Genomic DNA, 14,543 nt, shown 5'->3' with positions numbered 1-14,543 from the left:
ATATATTTTTAAATAAATTCAGCAGTATACGTTTCTCAACGTTAAAAACGTCCTTGACAAGTGTTTCCGGTCATGCGTAGTTACCGCGCTGCAATTTCCTCCCCCTCCGCCCTTCACCGCGGAGTTATCTATCACTTGTCGAATTAGCAAAAATTAGAGAAATGGCTGGAAGAATTCTCAAGAACATTGTAAGTTTATAGAAGAGTTATATAATATCTAACATAGACTAGTTTTGCATGGACCTTTTTTACTTTGTCCTGTAATCTTTTGCTGTCTCAGAATTCTCGTCATCCAAAAATAGACGTAGTAGTATAGTTATGTCGAAGAATTACATAAAAGTGCTTTTGGAACCTTTTCGTGAGAGTAAAGTGTTGGGTTCACTACTGAAATGGTTGGAGCCGCTCGCCAACAGTGGTTCTGGGGCTCATGGGGTCGGAAAAGATGAGGTTATATATTATTTTTTTGTGATTATTTGGTGAAGTATTTGAGGTTATGTGACTGGTCTTTGCTGGTGATTTGCAGGCGCCATTGACCCGGAGCGGGGCTGCCAACTACAGCTCTGGCGTCCGCAAGGTGACGCTGATCCCCGGCCATGGGATTGGGCCTGAGATCACGGTGGCTGTGCAGAAAATCTTCGAAGCCGCGAAAGTCCCCATTGAATGGGATGAGGTCGACGTCACAGCTGTTCGGGTAAGTCCCGTGTTCTTTATTGTATTTTGCCTGCACTCCATAACAAAAGCAGTTCATAAATGGATTATATATGACATCCAGAAATACCACTACTTCCCCTATGTCTATAAACAAGAGAAAATTCGTTTCGTTTATGGATCGCATTTTTTTACTCTTCGTATATCTGCCGATTTCTATAAATAAGTTGTTTTGCTTATGGATAGTAATTTTTTGACATAAACATAAATTGCCATTCATCCATGTTCATCAGAAAACAATTTGATTTAAGTATTTCTTGTTTATAGAAATCAGCCATAAATAAGAATGTAAACAATTTTATTCTTGTCTCAAAATCCATTTAAACTTATTTAATTGCATGTCTTCATCATTCTGTTATTGGTTTCTTGTGTCTTCAAATCTAAATTTATTTAAAAAAAAAAACAGCAATATTCATGTTTTTCGTTTAAAATTGGTTCAAGATAGTGTCCATAATTTCATATATCGTAAGGATGGCAGGAAAAATCATTTCAACTACCATTGAAATGTTAGTAGAATAAAAAACATGCAAAACAGCTTATTACTCTTTGTAAACAAGCTAGTAATTAGTATGGGTTTAGTAAAAAACAACAACAAGGCAGAACATATTTATTATTGTGACAATAATTTACATTGCTGTTACTACAGTAATGAAGTCTATGTTTCATGTTACATAAGTGAAACAAAATATCTTCATTGAGCTAGATATTTTCAGTTTGTAGCTGTAACAATTGTATATCCTACTTACTTTATAAATGCGAAAGTTTGTTGGAATGTATGTGGCTATGTTTGTACGTTTTTAATCTATAAAATGGATTATAAAGAAAGTTAGCATTACTATAGCTTATGTCTTATAATTTTTGATCCATGTGCGAGAAGTAATTCCTTTGGGACACAAGCAATACTGGACAATGAGGTGTTGTGTTATCCTGGGTGATCGGTAGTCTATGTAAAACAGTGGGATTCAGCTGCATCTGGCGAAACTGAAAGTTCTTGAAATCTCTAATATAATTATATCAGGGTCAACACATGATGATGACTGCCTGTTTATAGGGTCTACAAAATATTCTGTTAGAGTGGTTGTGACAGTTCATGTTAAATTTAGCCTCCAATTTCTTTCTAGGGCCCAGATGGCAAGATGGGTATCCCACAAAAGGCTATTGACTCTGTGAATGCCAACAAGATCGGTCTTAAGGGTCCCTTGATGACCCCGATCGGTAAGGGATACCGTTCCCTCAACTTGGCTCTGCGTAAGGAGTTTGATCTATACGCCAACGTCAGGCCTTGCAAGAGCATGGAAGGGTATGTATATTTTTATACTTGTTAAAAATATTGTATTTCAAGAGGTATCTATAAAAAGATCTAAAAAATCAAGTAAAGTTGGTGAATGTCTTTTATATTTATTGCATGAATCAAATCGACAAGGAAAATGTTCAGAAAACTGCAGATTAAATGCAGCAGTTTGTTAAGTCTTTGTGAATACCCATTAAGTACAAAATGGTTTTTGAAAAGATATTACTAAGAAATCTTGAGCTATTCACTTAAACATCATTGTCTAGAATTAAGTAATTGTTTTGAGCATTGAAATTAAACAAAAACAACGTTACTACAGACACAACCTTATTAAATTATAAATATGCAAGAACAAAGCAAAACATTTTTATTTAGCATTTTATCTCAAGGTTCCGGGATCACACTATCTAAAGTGCAGTAAACCAGTGTGTCCATGCGTTAAACCTGATACTTTGTGGGTCAATGACAATCACCTCTGATAACGTGTCTAGACTGATTCAAGGTCCACTCATATAGGAAAATGTATGCATTTGTCACATCTGCAATTATTTTCCTTTATTTTAATTGGATACAGTCACAGTAATTTACATTATAATCTTAAGACTTCTTGTTAGTTGTTAAAGAAAATTTAATAGGCTACACTAATAGGTAATATGGGTTTCGCTAAAAGCATGACTTTTTCATTGCATTTCATATTATTTGTCTCGATAACAAGGAAGAATTCGATTGGCTTGCCGATCGCACCTATTTGACGAAGTAGCACAAATGTTTTCTTGTTCATCCTACTAGTTAGGAACCAGGCCTTAGCATGGAAATCTTAGTTCTATAAATCCCATAAAGGCAGGAGGATAGGTTTGCTGAGCAATAGGTGTTATTGCTTTACGTAATCGAGGGCGGGTCTTTGTTTGTTATTGTATTCTGAGCCTCCTATCATTGTACGTTTAAGTGCGAAATTTATTACTGGCTTCTTGCCAATACCTTCTTGTGAGACGTTCACCTCTACCATCGGCGCCATGGCATATTGATGCATTACATTGTATGTTAGAACATTTCTCAATGTAGTGGTTTAAAACGATGGACGAACTAAGTCAATTATAAATCGATCGCTGAATTTTAGGCATGCTCATAGGACACGGTTTTATAGTTTGCTAAAGTCTGCGAAAATGAATAGATACGCTACTCGAAGATTCGACAGCAAATTAATCACTTTTTTAATTCATTAGTCTAGTCTATCATGACGTCATCAAATACTATTCCCAGAATAAACCAACTCTGTATGAAACCTTTTTTAATTAAGGAAAATCCATTGTGTAACAACTCGAGCTAAGATTAGATAATGCAACACACAAAAAGATAAAAGCCAAAATAATAATCCGACAATAATTGATCAACATCAGTAGTAATCAGTAATAGTCAGTCTGGTTCGTATCTAATCTTCGTTACGAACTGATTTCAATCACATGAGTTGTTTTATGATAACGTTATACAGCCTACAGTTCGGCCATTCAGAGAATGCGTTCCTGACACGTCGCGATTGAACTGACGACGTAACTTTGCAATGGCGTTGCAGTTACGATAAAAATATTTTTGCTGGTTGTTTACCGTTTTAACAATTGAGGAGCATTAAAACAACATTATTATATCAATAATCAATGAATGTTATTACGTCGTCAGTTCAATCGCGACGTGTCAGGAACGCATTCTCTGAATGGCCGAACTATAGTGCTACGCCGAGATTTTAATGATAGCGAACTCGTTGGTGGCGTATTGGCAAGAACGATTGTTGAGTTATGAGGGATGAGGAGGTCAGATAGGCAGTCGCTCCTTGTAAAACACTGGTACTTAGATGCATCCAGTTAGACTGGAAGCCGATCACAACATAGTTGGGAAAAGGCTCGGCTAGTGATCTGAGCTATCACGTCCCATGTCCATCCCCGGAGGATATAGGCAATATTTTCTCCGTCTGGGGTAAATAGTTTCCACAGGAAGTGGGAAACAGCTAGTAATATATATTTTTTATTGTATAAAGAATGATTTGCTTAAATCTGGTGCAGTTTCCTATGTAACTATTTATCTAATGGTTTCTAATATTTTGTTCAAATATTGAACAGGCGCCAAAATGACGCTTGTTTAACACCTTATAAGCTCAATGATAAGTTGATAACATAATAAGAAACAAGGTGCTAAATGTTTGTTGCTTTACTAGCTTTTGCCCATGGTTTCTAACGTATAAAAGCGTATTTTATGCTCTAACGCAAGTCTTACTACGTCATCATTTTAGGCTCCATTAATATCATAATAATGTATCTGTCTAGATGCATAAACGCCAATTCTTCTTCCTCCGAGCCTTTTTCCCAACTATGTTGGGATCGGCTTCCAGTCTAACCGGATGTAGCTGAGTATCAGTGCTTTACAAGGAGCGACTGCCCTGTCTGACCCCCTCAACCCAGTTATCCGGGCAACCCAATACCCCTTGGTTAGACTGGTGTCAGGCTTACTGGCTTCTGACTACTCGTAACGACTGCCAAGGATGTTCAATGACAGTCGGGAACACAGTCATTGGTGTCTAAGATATATAAGATATAAACGCCAATTCAATTGAGTTAAAATGAAAACATATTAAAATTGGTAAGAGATGAATCGTTTCTTATTTATAGCTAGCTAGCCATTAACGGCCAGTTTTTTCATCAAAAGTAAAAGCCAAAGTAATGTCAAAAGTAAAAGTAACGGTCAAATTCGTTTTTTCAAGGCTAAAGTAACAGCAAAACTAATAGAAAAAATGTATTTAACCGTTACTTTTACTTTATGCCGTTACTTTGGCTTTTACTTTTGATAAAGAAATTGGCTGTAAATGTATGTATCTGTTAATTACTTCAAGCCTAAATAAAATCTTTACAAACAGACAAACTGATTAAAAAAAAAATACGAGATTGACAAGAAATACTTAATGCAAATTGTAAGGTTAACAACTGCTTGATAAAAACTTAGCACGTGTTGATAAATTAAAAGAAACCGGAATATTCTGGCTGCATGTTTATTAATGTCATTAAATAGGTACCTATGTATTTTGATACGAATGTACAATGCAATCTTTACGCGATGACTTGATGACATATTTAGATTAGGTATGTGTTAATGCACTTTTTCGTGATTATAAAGTTGAATGACCTTATAAATTATATTTTTTTCATGCTGCAATGTCATCATATTTTTATAATATTTTTCTCGTTGATTGAGATGAAAAAAGGTTTTGCCCTGGGAAGTTCAGGTATCTTTTATCCTGGTGCACAAAGTAGTGCGACAAAACCTCAGGAAATTATTTAACTGTTTACAGACTACGCCCTAACCTACTCCGGAATAAAAACAATAGTAATCAGTTTTTAAATCACTATACCGCTATTTAAACCAATTAGTAAACTGCTCAATTCAGTTAAAAGGTCATTCAACTTTGAACTACAGTTAAAGTCGTTAGAGTTATGAGTCACCCAATCATTTATACTGGTAGCTTTAAAACACAAAAAGCACCTTGATTTACGATATTTTGACCTGTTACAAGGTGTTAAACGTATATATTAACCATAAACATTATGTTACAAAAAACAAAAAATAGACAAAATAGAAAAACTAAATTATTATTCAACCTCATACATCTTTTTCCTTCCCAATTCAAACTTGTTAAGCGCAATAATCTAAAGCTTCAATCCCCTTCAAACTTGTGAAGTCCGGTAGTTCAACTTTAGTATCCAGTTTCAGCCAGCATCTTCCTACAATATTAAAATCTGCTGAAAAATTTGACATTATGCTACTATGACAACCAGTCAGTATATGTTGAGTACTTGGTAAACGATTTCCTGTAGATAAAACATAAGCTGAATATCGTCAAGATAAATAAAAACGTTTTATTGAGCACGTACCGATAAGAATATCTTGATACTATCAGTCATTGTCATTACCTTTGAATCCTAATCGTAGTTGAGGCGACTGAGATTGAATGAATTTCGCGAAATATCTATCTAACAGATAAATCACATACCTGAGTGTTTGAAAATGGACTTTATATCCAATATTAATATTCCTAAAATATAATTGTTCGTCTTACAATGAGCTGGTGAACTCATAATTAATTCGGTATCTCAATGATTACTCACACTATTATCTCATGGGGGATTTACTGGAAAAAAAACCTGTCTGAAACTTCTCGAATACATATTTTGTTGTCAAAATAATCTTATCAGTTCCGTAAAGTAATTTTTAGGTTTCCTTCTTCTGGTATAATTGAATAAATGAAGTGTTTAAGACCGCACCAGAAGTAGAAAATAAGTTAGGTTAGAAATTGTTTCACAGTGGATGTCCTTAGTGATAGCATTTTACAATCACGCAAGCTACATATGCCTCTGTATACAACTAAATAACACGATGTACTTCAATTGTTACGCTTCATATAGAATACTGAACATTCTGATGACTCATGGCTATTGGTTTGAAGTCATCAAGGTTGTCACAAAAACGCAAGTTCGTGATCGATTTAATAATATATTGATTTCACGGCTCTGAGCTAAGAAAGCAATGAACTGTTGCTTCAAGGAGGTGTAGGCAACATGACAGTTTAAAGATTGAGGGTCTGCCTAGACATCTTTCTGTTCCCTGGGGCCCACGGTTGTAGGAGAAAAACAGAACATACTGATAGCATAGCAATAGTGCAACACACACATCTTACAGAAAGTTAGTTGTGGGCATGGATGCAGCCTAACTCTCAAAACAATATCCTTTTCCAAAACTGCTCAATATTTTTAGGTAATAATATAAATAATGGTCAAGAAGAGAAACGTAGTACTTTATTTTTTGATTTTCTCCTAAAATACTTAATTTTACTGCGCGATAGTACCCACTTAAACATGACTCAAGTTACTAACACTGAATACAATTAAGATAAGACTTCGTCTATTTTCTCACTTGCAAGTCAATTAAAATAAATGTACTATCTATTTATACGTAATCCTACATGACACGTGCAGTTTGAATAAAACATTACCTCTACATTAGTTTGTCATCTTTGTTGCGTTTAAATGTTTGGCGGGCTGCCATGGTGCGCATGGCTGAAAGTGTTACGTCGTACAGTGAAATGTTATATTGAAGGCACTGAATTAATTTACAGGACTCTTTCTAATAACTTATTTAGCGCTTCCTAGGTCTGTCGATGATGGCTATACAAGTATTGCCCACAGGGGTGAGCTCAAAAAAGTATATTCGTTTCATCCGATATCGACTCCGTTGTGTAGCCGCTATACAGATGTTATTTTAAGGCTTCGGTCTGCGGTGTATCATGTGGGAAACGTAGCGCCTATTGGATGTAGGCCGTTCTTAACAATATTAATTCCGTCACCAATAAAAAAACTAGACCAACGGCAAATTGATGACCAAGATATTAGCACTAGTTATGCCTCAAATAGAGACTCTTTACCCAACCCAATAGAAACTACTTCAAATAAGTTAAAGCCAACATTATTACCTCAAACATTTCAAACCATTTTTCTCCTCTTTACAGCATCAAAACCCTATACGACGATGTAGACGTGGTAACAATCAGAGAGAACACGGAGGGTGAGTATTCGGGCATAGAGCACGAGATTGTGGATGGCGTGGTGCAGTCCATCAAGCTGATCACTGAGGAGGCGTCCATGAGGGTAGCAGAGTTCGCCTTCGTCTTCGCCAAGGAGAATAAGAGGAAGAAGGTCACGGCTGTGCATAAAGCTAATATTATGTGAGTAGAATTTTCTAGTCTAGAAGATGGAGTTGAGCTTGAAGCTTTTGGGAAGGTTATTTTAATGATTGTACCGATATTGTTTAGAGTTTTAAAATACATACCTAGAAAAGACAGGATATATCCCAATCCTTTTGGTTTATGGACAATCTTCGGGTATCTTTGAAGCTTAGATATATTTTATGTGGTAGATATACAGAAAAAGATTCGCAGAATCTTTATACTGTATACACCTGTGTCTCTTCAAAAAAATGTGTTCTCTTTGTACCATATAGCCTTGCGCTATTTACAAGGCAGACGAAATGTTAACAATCTCAGGTCTGCGGACTTAAAACAACTGTCCAAATAAATTATGTAGCCGTTTTTTTCAATTGCTATACTTTTCCAACAAATAACATCATATACTTTTGTTCCGTATATAATATACAGTAGTTACAAAACCATTCGAAAATGACCTTCAATTTACCTATACTTAAAGTAGCTTATACTGTAGCAATAACCATAAGAACTGAAGTATTTTTACTTAGTAATCCTCCATGCTGTACAAGGAATGTTCAAGTGTTACTTATAAATGTCACGTGAATGCGAAACAGTGTCAATTTACTACTTCGCACATAGTATTTAATTGTTTTAAATGTTGCTATGTACTGTAAGATAATACTCAGTAGTCAAATAGGGCTGAGCAATTTAATAAGCAATATACTGCTTTCGTGAAAAGATGATGTACCTGACAGTAATTTAACGAAAACTATTGAATCGGTTGCCAAAGTAAATGGAATCGGAATTACCGATTTTAAGATGGCCGCTTCTTCTCTACACTGATTTTGGTTGATTCAGTAGCATTGACGCTTTTTAATCGACAAAAAACATCCAAAATCAGCTATCCAATTGCCGCCAATTGTTTGAATTGAAAAACGGCCTGTTTTGCCAATACATTTTTCCAAATCGCCGATTTGACCAATTGGCAGCAAATTGCCTGCTAGTAGTCTTTGTTTATCATTATAGTTACCCTTATTGCTTTATTCCAAGCATATAGGTAAAGGTATCAAATGGCTTTTTCCTTCGTCAATGGTCTTATCTAAATTTTATGTTATTTATATTCTTTTTCTCGTAAATTCCAGGCGTATGTCAGACGGTCTGTTCCTGAGGTGTTGCCGTGACGTGGCGAACAAGTACCCGGACATCAAGTTCGAGGAGCGCTACCTGGACACAGTGTGCCTCAACATGGTGCAGGATCCCGCCAAGTTTGATGTCTTGGTCAGTAGTCTTATAAAAATTAAGCAGATTTTTGTTCTAAGTCCTCAAACCTTTGCATACATACCCTTTGATACAGTATGAACCGGGGCTTTGCTTGCAAATACATCCAGCGTAGACTGATTGAAAATCTCTGAAATCAGTGGTCGTCAAAGTGGTATCGCTATAACTGAAAACAGCTAATGAAACCTCGATATTCAGAGGCTGGCATCTTTAGAATCTTCGGAAAAATACAATTGTTGTTGAAATTTCAAAATGTTAAATAAACTACCTTAAAAATGCTCTTTTTTAACCTGAGTACCGTGAAGATTAGTTACTTGACACGGACGATACCGCGAAATCTGTCAGTTCTTTCAGCTTAAAGTCTTTTACTTATGCGCCATTTGCGTTTCCATGACCATTTTTGGACTAAAATATCCGTTTGCGTATCCATTTTCGGGACTACCATTTATTTCAACAGTACTTCAGTATACCAAAGTGACTTTCTGACCTCATTTTATGTCTTACAAATTCCAGGTGATGCCCAACTTGTACGGAGACATCATGTCGGACTTGTGTTCGGGTCTGGTCGGAGGCCTGGGCCTGACGCCGTCGGGTAACATCGGCAAGAATGGCGCCCTATTCGAATCCGTAAGTATTTAGTGTTGTTACACTTCAGTAATAATGTTATTGATTTTTCAGATAATCGAAGTGATTGGTTGAAGACTTTTTATATGCGGATACATATTTTGTATTTCTATTTTTTATTTTTGATACCAGTTTTCCCAACTGGGATTCGAATATTCTGAGTAGTAATTGATAAAAACGTAAGATTAGTTGGTACAAAAAATAATAGGCTAGAAAAAAAAAATATTTGTAGAAATATAGCTTGATTAGAATGACTGCCATCAGTTAAACTGAAGAGAGACGGAGAACTTTTAATAAGTTAACTTACTTTTCTGTTTTTGTTGTATAAAATTTCCAATTTAATTGATACCTTGCTCTCATTCTAACCCAGCTACATTTCTTAGACTGTAGATATTCAGTCTAATAGTGTTATGAGTTAATGTGTCGCAATAATTCAAGAACACTGGGCATAGCAAACAATTGTAGCTGAACAAACAATCAGCGGAATTGTTTAAAAAATGCCTTATTTTACAGTGAAGTGATACCAATACATATTAAAAAACTTGCTAAGGTGATATTTCTGCCAAATATTTCCATGATAGTTAAAATATAGGAGTAAAACATTTCTGTAAGACAGACCTGTTTTTAAGAAACTACAAAACTCAACTCACTTGTCTCCCAAAAATTACACAGGGTTTTGGAAACATGAAAAACTATTCATTTTCTGCATAAAAACAGTGATTTTGGCACATCAAAATTATTTCGAAAGATAAGTTGTTTCAAATTATTGAGTTTGAACTAACAGGTGTGGGCACTATTAAAAAACCAAAAGATTTTTTTGAGCTGGCAATAACCGCATGGCGATTTAAAAATCGGTTATATGTATGTTTTGTATAATATGTTATAATGATATGTGAACTAATTTATATGTGAATGTCCTATAAAATGTATTAAAAAATATGTGAACTGTTTAAACCTACCTTATGGGCATTTTGCATGCATGCCTAAGATTGTAAATATTATGAAAGCTGTACTGAAAAAAAAAATTGAAGCATTTCAATTGTCTATTAATTTGCCCCGTAGTAATGTTCTCAAAAATCTAGATTAAATAACAGGTAAAGAGCTTTCAAGTATTTCCCATCTATATTATTATATTTGCACAATATGTCACTACCTACCATGCCATGCTTGTGTATAATTACATAATTATCATTATTTCCACTCAAGCATGTAAATTACATTTATCTATAAGCATGGTACTTGTAGTGGCATGTTTGCAAATAACTTATAATATGTGTTACTTAACTCTATCAATAAGAACTTCGACCATCGTGGAGAAATAATTTTCCGTTTATTTAAATATGTTTTTATGTCCCTATGAGGTATCTATTGGTATAACTATGTCTCAATCAGGCCCCTATTGGTATAAAATCTAATAAATAATGAACTACTTTTTAATATAAGTCTGGGTAGTTTATTCCAAAATTTCTAAAAGTGTTGTCAGTCTAGATCTTAACATTATTGTCTCTTATTTTCTTGAAAGTCTGAACTGGCATTATTTCTTTCTACCATTTAATAAAAACATTTCATGTTAACAATATTAACTTTATGGAGTGTATAATTGCTCACTAGAAGTATTTACAATATAACTGTCTCTATCGAATTAAGAGTGACAGATATTGATAGAACCATTTGCTACATAACAAAATTTCAATCAACGTGTTCACTAACCCTGCTTGGCAACCTAACCCCTTACAACAGTTCTCACACCTATCTAATATAAAAATAACGTTCTAGGTACACGGGACGGCTCCAACCATCGCTGGCAAAGATATGGCCAACCCCACCGCATTACTTCTGTCTGGAGTCATGATGTTACGATACATGAAACTACCTGAACATGCTGAAAAGATTGAGAAGGCCACCTTCAGGGTACTCCGGGAAGGCAAAGTCCTCACTCCGGACCTTGGAGGAAAGGGCACCTGTTCAGGCTACACCGCTGAGATCATCAAGTATTTAGACATGCCTGCTGACCAAGCTTCTGCAGACTCCAAAGAAGGTTCCTCAGGCCCCTGTTAAGATGACAGGAAATAGTGAGCGTCTGTACAATCATTATTTTGTTAGAGACTAAATACGAATTGTATTTGTATTGTTCAACTACATTCTGCTACTGACAGGTGATATCGCCATTTCTCTAATTTTTTCTTGCACTTTTTGAGATTTTTTTCACATTCCACACCTATTTGTGGAAAGTATTTTCTTTTACTTTTTTTTTTGTATTTTTTCTTTGTTTTTTTTTTCATCCAGTTGTATGTAGTCTTCTATCGAAATTATGAGTTTGCAGTGATTAAGACCTTTTTGTTAAAAGAGGCGTTAGTTCAATTATTAGATCAAATTGTTGACCTACTTAGTAGTAAGCAGAGATGGCTGACTGAGATTCTAAGGTATGCTAAAACATCTCAGTCTGTGATTTCACAACGGTGAAACTGCCAAAGAAGTAGTTAAACTTAATTTATTTCGCTATTTATACACATTCCATTTGTAGAACATAGATCTGCTTGTTGCGTTAGTTTTTCTTATTTATTGAAGATTCGTGGTATTGAAATACAAGGATGATAATTGATAAGTAATTATTGATACCCAAAGATGTGAGAAGTTATATGAATATTGGAGAAGTCAAGAAACATCTTTTCAATTAAATCATTGGTTAGTTTCATATCCACCTGGATGATTAAATATTTTTTTGAGCCATAACTTATACACCGAGATTTTGTTAACTAATTTAAGTTACCATTGCAGTTTTACAAGCAAATATACAATATACAGTATTTTCCAAGTGTTGTACATCAATGCTGAAATTCAATACGTTTTTAGTCTTATTTATATGGCATTAGAACTTAAAATAGTGTGAAGACAATATTAACATTTATTTTGGAGACAATAGCATTAGTGATGTTTTATGGCTGTTTATTTTCAGTATTTTAGTTGAAATTATGGATAGGATATGACACGAGGTCGGAATTATAATCGATAAAATTTACCGATGTGTGATGAACTTTGTTTAATATGTTTGGCATTTTAATTATCAACAACAAGAGGTATTATTAAATACTCAAGTTCAGTATGACAACATAGATTTTACTATTGAATTTATGACGGAAAAGGCATCTCAAATGAGATTAATGCTAAAGGTAGAAGACAAATAATTCAGGGATTAGAGACTTTTGAATGGATTCGAATGGACTAGAAGTCCCGACTTAAAGATGGTCGGAAAGGAGGATGTAGGTTTTAATAAATAAGGCGATAAAATGCAAGTTAAAAACCCAGTAAATAGTTTTCTTAGAATTTAATGAACATGAAGACATTAGTTTTCGGTTTCAGTTCAAATTGTTTTATTTTGCTTTGAAGTCGGATGTAATCTGACAGTAAAATTGTAACGGCTGTCGAGTTTATTAATGTACCTACATGGAACTATAGTGACATTATTGGAAATGGAATGAGATTTTAATAATTTAATTGCTATATTCTATGTGTGCTTTCAAATAACGGAGCTTTTTCAAATCACTCTTGAGTTCTTTACACAAGCATTTTATAAGTTACTGACAGTAATACTAAATGCATAATGTGTAAACTAGCTCTTGAACCAAAATACATTCACTGCCTTAACTCTTAGAAATATGTAGGATCTGTGCTTAATCCATAGAGTTTCTACCATTCTAGAAGATTAGCTGTTTGTATTCTACAACCAAGTACACAAAACGCTGTGAAACCACGATTGTATTATTTTAAGCCTATAGTTTGGTAAATTATTATGTAAATAAGTAGCTGAATAAATGCATTGAAGAAATAAATGTTCTTTTTCTTTGACCTAAATTTTTACTGTTGATTTTGAGTTTTATATTCCGATAATACTAATACTATTGCCTGCACAGGTTCACGGCACAGCCCCGGACATCGCTGGGAAGGACATGGCCAACCCCACCGCTCTCCTACTGTCCGCCATCATGATGTTGCGTCACCTCAAGCTGCACGACCACGCAGACCGCATCCAAAGCGCCTGCTACGCTGTACTCAAAGAGGGCAAAGCCCTAACCGGAGATCTGGGTGGCACCGGAAAGTGCAGCGACTTCACCAACGCCATCATCTCTAAACTTAACTAAACTCTTCAAAGCTCAACCTCCTTGCCCTCGAATAGGATTTTTTTAAAAAGTGCCACAAGAATTGGCGGGAATAGAGCCAGAAATACAATTGAATTGTATTTTTTGTAGCTAAAATGAAAACAGGAGCGCCACCAAAGCTTACTGTATCTTTAGATAAGTAGTCGATTTCAACAAATAGTTTTACATACAGTATTGCTATGCAATCATAGTATTTATTTCGTTATAATTGAGAGCAATGTTACCAAACGTATAGGTATTGTAAATATATTTTTTATTATAATGGAGTATCCGGTCAATTCATCTTGCAAGGGTACCGTAGAGTAGACGCTACACGACATTAACATATTTATTTTGACGATTTCTGATTTACTTCGTCTAACATCAATCTCATCATAAGGAAAAAACAAAACCACTTTTAAAAATTAAATCTTTGAAATTATTTTATTTTTGTTTTATTTCAAGCAATGCTGTTTTTTTTTTATCGAATTCTGTGTTTACCCTAGCAATAAATTTGAAACCTCAACCACATAAGTGAAGATAAATTCGAACCTGCTAAACCTTTTCTGATGAAATTCCAAAAGTATAAAGTATAGAATGAAGTTTGGTCTAGTCCTGATAGATGCATCGCGACACTGACCTCTTGCATCGGGATGAAAGAAAGAAGTATTTCTGACAGGGATTGTTGACAGTCGCAATCTCTTGATAAAAGCATGCGAATAATCTCAGATTCCATTACCATTTGAAAATCTACTTCGTGCCTTGCC

At 34.9% G+C, this 14,543-nt stretch overlaps 1 protein-coding gene across 4 annotated transcripts; it reads left to right on the top strand.

The window, feature by feature from the left end:
• Window positions 1-39: 39 nt before the first annotated feature.
• Window positions 40-14,218, top strand: LOC124636829 (probable isocitrate dehydrogenase [NAD] subunit alpha, mitochondrial). 4 transcript variants are annotated; one of them, XM_047173009.1, is made up of 7 exons: window positions 40-188; window positions 523-690; window positions 1,829-2,007; window positions 7,544-7,759; window positions 8,881-9,016; window positions 9,530-9,643; window positions 13,552-14,218. In XM_047173009.1, exons 1-7 carry the CDS (start codon window positions 162-164, stop codon window positions 13,777-13,779), a joined length of 1,068 nt encoding a protein of 355 aa, XP_047028965.1. In that variant the 5' UTR covers window positions 40-161; the 3' UTR covers window positions 13,780-14,218. The 4 variants fall into 4 exon arrangements, with proteins under 4 accessions (XP_047028965.1, XP_047028964.1, XP_047028961.1 ...); XM_047173008.1 differs by lacking the exon at window positions 13,552-14,218 and adding an exon at window positions 11,417-13,470; XM_047173005.1 differs by lacking the exons at window positions 40-188; window positions 13,552-14,218 and adding exons at window positions 228-446; window positions 11,417-13,470.
• Window positions 14,219-14,543: the final 325 nt, after the last annotated feature.

The sequence above is a fragment of the Helicoverpa zea genome, chromosome 15 (genome assembly GCF_022581195.2).
Source record: "Helicoverpa zea isolate HzStark_Cry1AcR chromosome 15, ilHelZeax1.1, whole genome shotgun sequence".
Classification (NCBI taxonomy): domain Eukaryota; kingdom Metazoa; phylum Arthropoda; class Insecta; order Lepidoptera; family Noctuidae; genus Helicoverpa; species Helicoverpa zea.
Note: the sequence above shows the minus strand (reverse complement) of the source record. Positions and strands in the feature narration are given on the sequence as shown.

Coding starts and splice junctions, on each gene's coding strand:
- LOC124636829 (XM_047173005.1), top strand. CDS start 318: ATGTCGAAGAATTACATAAAAGTGCTTTTGGAACCTTTTCGTGAGAGT. Junction 2,008..7,543: donor CCTTGCAAGAGCATGGAAGG/GTATGTATATTT, acceptor TCCTCTTTACAG/CATCAAAACCCTATACGACG. Junction 9,644..11,416: donor ATGGCGCCCTATTCGAATCC/GTAAGTATTTAG, acceptor ATAACGTTCTAG/GTACACGGGACGGCTCCAAC.